The 4,895-nt window shown below is 49.2% G+C and overlaps 1 protein-coding gene across 1 annotated transcript; it reads left to right on the top strand.

The window, feature by feature from the left end:
• Positions 575-4,496, top strand: LOC8066437 (aquaporin NIP2-1). The gene is made up of 5 exons (XM_002454241.2): positions 575-909; positions 1,067-1,291; positions 3,044-3,238; positions 3,343-3,404; positions 3,862-4,496. Exons 1-5 carry the CDS (start codon positions 763-765, stop codon positions 4,124-4,126), a joined length of 894 nt encoding a protein of 297 aa, XP_002454286.1. The 5' UTR covers positions 575-762; the 3' UTR covers positions 4,127-4,496.

Below are 4,895 nucleotides of genomic sequence, written 5' to 3'. Positions count from 1 at the left end.
CGGTTTGTCCTGGTTGCCTCGCTCAAGCTATGCTACGTGTACTGTACAAGCAGAATATGCTAAATAAACGTCAACTTATACAAAGTCCGGCCGTGGAAGCCAAAATATCCGTCCCTACAATAGCATTTCTCCCTTGGGATCAAGCGCCCCCCCGGCCCTCCCTATTTTAGAATTTGTTCGTCACCCCCTATATCAGCGTCATGACCTCGACGTCGCGCTTTATCCCGCGGCATATTATACACACTTGCCAATTGATAAACCCCCAATTATTTTACCTGCTGCAGACAGAAATACCATTTGTTTTTATGTGCGATCACGAGGACGATGACGCGAATTCGTGTCCTTAATTAGTTAGAGCAAATATAAACGTGAGAGTTCATACCTCCCGTCCAATAGCGATCCGACAACATGTTGGAAGAGATTAAACTAGCTGGGACGAAATCAGGAAATTCATTTGAGCAGCCATGAATGATCCCCTGGCCGATTAGTAGAGAGCTAAGTAGCACTGCGCCTCTGTGGATCCGACAAGTAGGCCTAATAAAAAGGCGTTGTGTACCTGCCACCTCTCTAGCTCACTCCTTGAGGACCCGGCTCTCCCTATAAATACCTCCCTGCTTACTGCCTCCAAGAGCAAGCAAGCAAAGCAAGAGAGGCAGACGCATAGCTGCGAGTAGAGTTTCTTCGTCCTCCTCCTCTACCTGAGTGCAGTACGTGTGCTAGCTCACGCACGCACGTAGTAGCTAGCTCGTACGTTCGCCAGAAATGTCGACCAACTCGAGGTCGAACTCCAGGGCCAACTTCAACAACGAGATCCATGACATCGGCACGGTGCAGAACTCCACCATGATGCCCCCCACGTACTACGACCGATCGCTGGCGGACATCTTCCCTCCCCACCTCCTCAAGAAGGTATATGCATATATATCATCGTCACAGAGAAAGAAGCTATAAGCTTCGTCGTCTCTGGTTCATCCTGTTTTCGTTTCGTTGGTTGCTAACCGGCGGAGACACTGATGAGCATGTGTGTGTGTGTGGTGCTCCCTCCCATGGCGGAACCCATCAACAGGTGGTCTCGGAGGTGGTGTCCACGTTCTTGCTGGTGTTCGTGACGTGCGGGGCGGCGGGGATCTACGGCAGCGACAAGGACCGCATATCGCAGCTGGGACAGTCGGTCGCCGGCGGGCTCATCGTCACGGTGATGATCTACGCCGTCGGCCACATCTCCGGCGCGCACATGAACCCCGCCGTCACGCTCGCGTTCGCCGTGTTCCGCCATTTCCCCTGGATTCAGGTACGCGTTCTCGTTCGCAACTGTTGTTATACAGATTACAGCTGCAGCCTGCTGCAGACCTCGTCTTCTTGCATCAAAACTGAGGCATATATAGTTGGTTGCATAACGATATATTTGTTGGCATGCGTACAGCTAAGCTCCTCAGTGACATATAACAACGCACACCAGCGATTCCTTTCGCTTTGCTGAGCTCTTCTTCCTTTGACATTCTTATATAGTATATTTCAGTTCCTTTTTAGTACGTAGACAAAACAATTCAGCCAATTTTATATTTCTATCTAAGAGAAAAATAGATGTTGGCAAACATATATAACACTATGTATTTCAAATGCCAACTGTGGATAGAAGCGTGTCAGAATATTTTAACATGAAGATAACTTGTTCTGACCAACAGGGTCGTAGTACTTGGATATATAATTAACAAGAGGGTATCTGTCTTGCCGTATCTAAAATGTTTGAGAACTACACTAGCATTACACACAAACCCAAATAACTGGTTCTCTCTAGTCATATATATGCTGCATGGCAAATACATGGCTTAAGTTAAGCTGCACATACTTGTCATGGTGTGATCATGGGCCAAATGATTCACCTTTTTCTAAGGCATAATAGATGCCAAATGATCAAGTATAGCTTTTTTGTATTATTATCCTCATCTAAAAGGAAGTCAAAGAACAACGCTTAGTATATGCTCATGCATGATGCATGTAGCTTGTTGTCCCGGACCAACCAATAATGATCGTGTATGTTTCATATATTCATGAGCCAAATAGTGCCCACGCGGAATTAAAGAATCTCGTAGCAGCGACCTTAGCTTGGTCATTCCCCTCACACGTCCCTTTCCTTGGCCAATTTGGTTGCCTAGCTAGCTGAAACCTGGAGCTGGAGCCAAGCAATCAGTAGCATTAGCAAACACAAATAATACAGAGTGTGCTAGCTACTTGTATAATACGTTGGGGCTTGGACACGGCATGTGAAGAAAGACCTGCCGGCGGTTCCAGCTGATGAGCTGACATGGAGCGAAACTGCCAGCCAGAAGCTCGTGTAGTCGTGCCAATGCCAAGACGCAAGAGCCTGGCTATGGCCATCCACATGGGCTCCAACCGACCAGATTGGCGTCGGGCCGGGGCGTCTGCCGGCCACGTCGCTCTCGTCCGCGTTCTCACGGCCGGACCGGAGACAAGTGTTCCCTCCCGTCCCGTCCTTTTTGGCAGAAAAAAAGCTTGCGACGAGGGTTAATTTGGCCGTTGGGTCGGGTGCCGCGCGCGTGCGGCGCAGGCGAGAGGTGTGGTTGCCGTGGTGGTGGTGCGCGCGGCGAGGGACAAGGGACCGCGAGGGAGTGGCCGCGCCACGCACGGTCGCTCGCTGCGGCATGTGCACATGCATGTATTATTATTCCCTCGGGGATGTGCCGAAAACGGCAGCGCGGCCGGCCTCTGGTTCGGCACCCAATTCCGGCAGCTGGCTGGCCCAATTGCCGGCTGCGAGCCCTGTTTCACGACGGGTGAGAGGGTGGGTGAGGTTGAGGCTGACCCGAACCGATTCGATGTGCCGGCCCTGCCGAGAGCACCGCATCCGGCCGGGTCCGATCGATGCACGTCTCTGTACGTGTAGAGGTGCAGGGTTTAATTAAGTAATAAGAATAACTAAAGATCGATACATGTTTGCTTATATCTTTTGTGAAGCGACGCACGTCTCTGGGGGAGATGCTGACGAGCTAGTGCGTTGCATGTGCATGTATATGGATGGCAGGTCCCGTTCTACTGGGCGGCGCAGTTCACGGGCGCCATCTGCGCGTCGTTCGTGCTCAAGGCCGTGCTGCACCCCATCTCCGTGCTGGGCTGCACCACGCCGACGGGGCCGCACTGGCACTCGCTCATCATCGAGATCATCGTCACCTTCAACATGATGTTCGTCACCCTCGCCGTCGCCACGGACACGAGAGCGGTAAGTTCCAGAGCAGTGATTCCTGTTGATTTTTCGCCGTGGAAAACGATGATTTCTGACGCTGTTTTTTTTTTCTTTTTCTTTTGCTGTCGTGGATGATGCAGGTGGGTGAGTTGGCGGGGTTGGCAGTTGGTTCCGCGGTTTGCATTACGTCCATCTTCGCAGGGTAAATACATAAATATAAATACGTACGCACGCGCGCTTAGAGACTGAGAACACACATATTACATATATACACGCCGGGTTATTCAATTCGTAGAATACTTAATTATTCAAGTTGAAAATAGTTGAGAGGACTACGTCAATATCCATTTGATTACTAAACCACCAGTCAGTTTGCCTTCTACTAGTAAACAAGTGCAGAATCCAAAACATGATTAGCCAACAGTAACGATTCTTTAATTCAGCTAGCTAGCATGTACTAAACCGTGAGTAGCTAGTTTACTACACGCCAGCCCTGACCTGGTTCGTACCATAACTAAATTTGACCCGGCCAGTCCCGAACGATCGTCAGGATCAGCACACGCCACGCTGACATATATAGTGACATAGTAGTAGAGCTATAGATGAACTGGTGGGCATGCACTGAGACGCGAGGGAAACCTACCGAGTGGTGATTGCAGGGCAGTGTCTGGCGGATCGATGAACCCGGCGAGGACGCTGGGGCCGGCGCTGGCGAGCAACCTCTACACCGGACTCTGGATCTACTTCTTGGGCCCCGTCCTCGGCACGCTCTCGGGGGCCTGGACCTACACCTACATCCGCTTCGAGGAAGCGCCCAGCACCCACAAGGACATGTCGCAGAAGCTCTCCTCCTTCAAGCTCCGCCGCCTGCAGAGCCAGTCCGTCGCCGCGGAAGACGACGAGCTCGACCACATCCAAGTGTGATATGCTTTGCATGCAGAGCAGAGCGCACACTGCTTGTTACTCCTCACTCAAATGTATCGGTGATACTCCTAGAGTAGTGGTCCGTAGTTATGCATGTCTGGTCTGTGTGTGTCGGTGCTCATGATCATGATCCATGCACGTACGCACGCACTTGTTGCATTGTGTGATGTCCGGTCCGTGGCGCGGTGTGGATGGCTCGCTCTCTCAATGTGCCAATGAGCTGGAGCTTTATTTTTGGGACGAACACTGTGCCGTGTGCGTGTGTGTGCAGCCAGTCGTACACACGTGCCAAATGTACCCTCTCCTGCTGTCACTTGTTCCAAAACCTGTTGGTGCTTATATAAAGATCACTGTGCCTTCCATGACAAAATCCTACTCCCTCTTCCCAAAGTTTCAATTCTTAGCATTGTCTTAAGTCAAACTTTTAAACTTTGACTAACTTTTTTTTAAAAAAACACTAAGATTTATAGTAATAAATTAGTACCATTAGATTATTTATAGAATATATTTTCATAAGATACTCATTTTATGTGATAAATATTGATGCTCTTTTCTATAAAGTTGGTCAAACTTAAAAAAGTTTGTCTAGCACAAATTCTAGGAGTTAAGCTTGCAGAGGGAGTACTTCTTGCACTAGTAATATCTGAAGGGAAAAAAACTTTGCTAGGGTACTCTAGTTAAGTACTCCCTCCATCACAAATTATAAGTCATTCCAAGAATCTTAGAGAGTCAAAATATCTCAAATCTAACCAAATTTATAATATAATAT

Source organism: Sorghum bicolor, chromosome 4, assembly GCF_000003195.3.
Source record: "Sorghum bicolor cultivar BTx623 chromosome 4, Sorghum_bicolor_NCBIv3, whole genome shotgun sequence".
In the NCBI taxonomy this organism is placed as follows: domain Eukaryota; kingdom Viridiplantae; phylum Streptophyta; class Magnoliopsida; order Poales; family Poaceae; genus Sorghum; species Sorghum bicolor.
This window is presented reverse-complemented; position numbering and strand designations above follow the sequence as displayed.

Bases quoted from the DNA above. Each gene is read 5' to 3' on its own strand.
- LOC8066437 (XM_002454241.2), top strand. From the start codon at position 763: ATGTCGACCAACTCGAGGTCGAACTCCAGGGCCAACTTCAACAACGAG. The intron at 910-1,066 runs GTATATGCATAT...ACCCATCAACAG, and splicing joins CTCCCCACCTCCTCAAGAAG to GTGGTCTCGGAGGTGGTGTC. The intron at 1,292-3,043 runs GTACGCGTTCTC...TATGGATGGCAG, and splicing joins GCCATTTCCCCTGGATTCAG to GTCCCGTTCTACTGGGCGGC.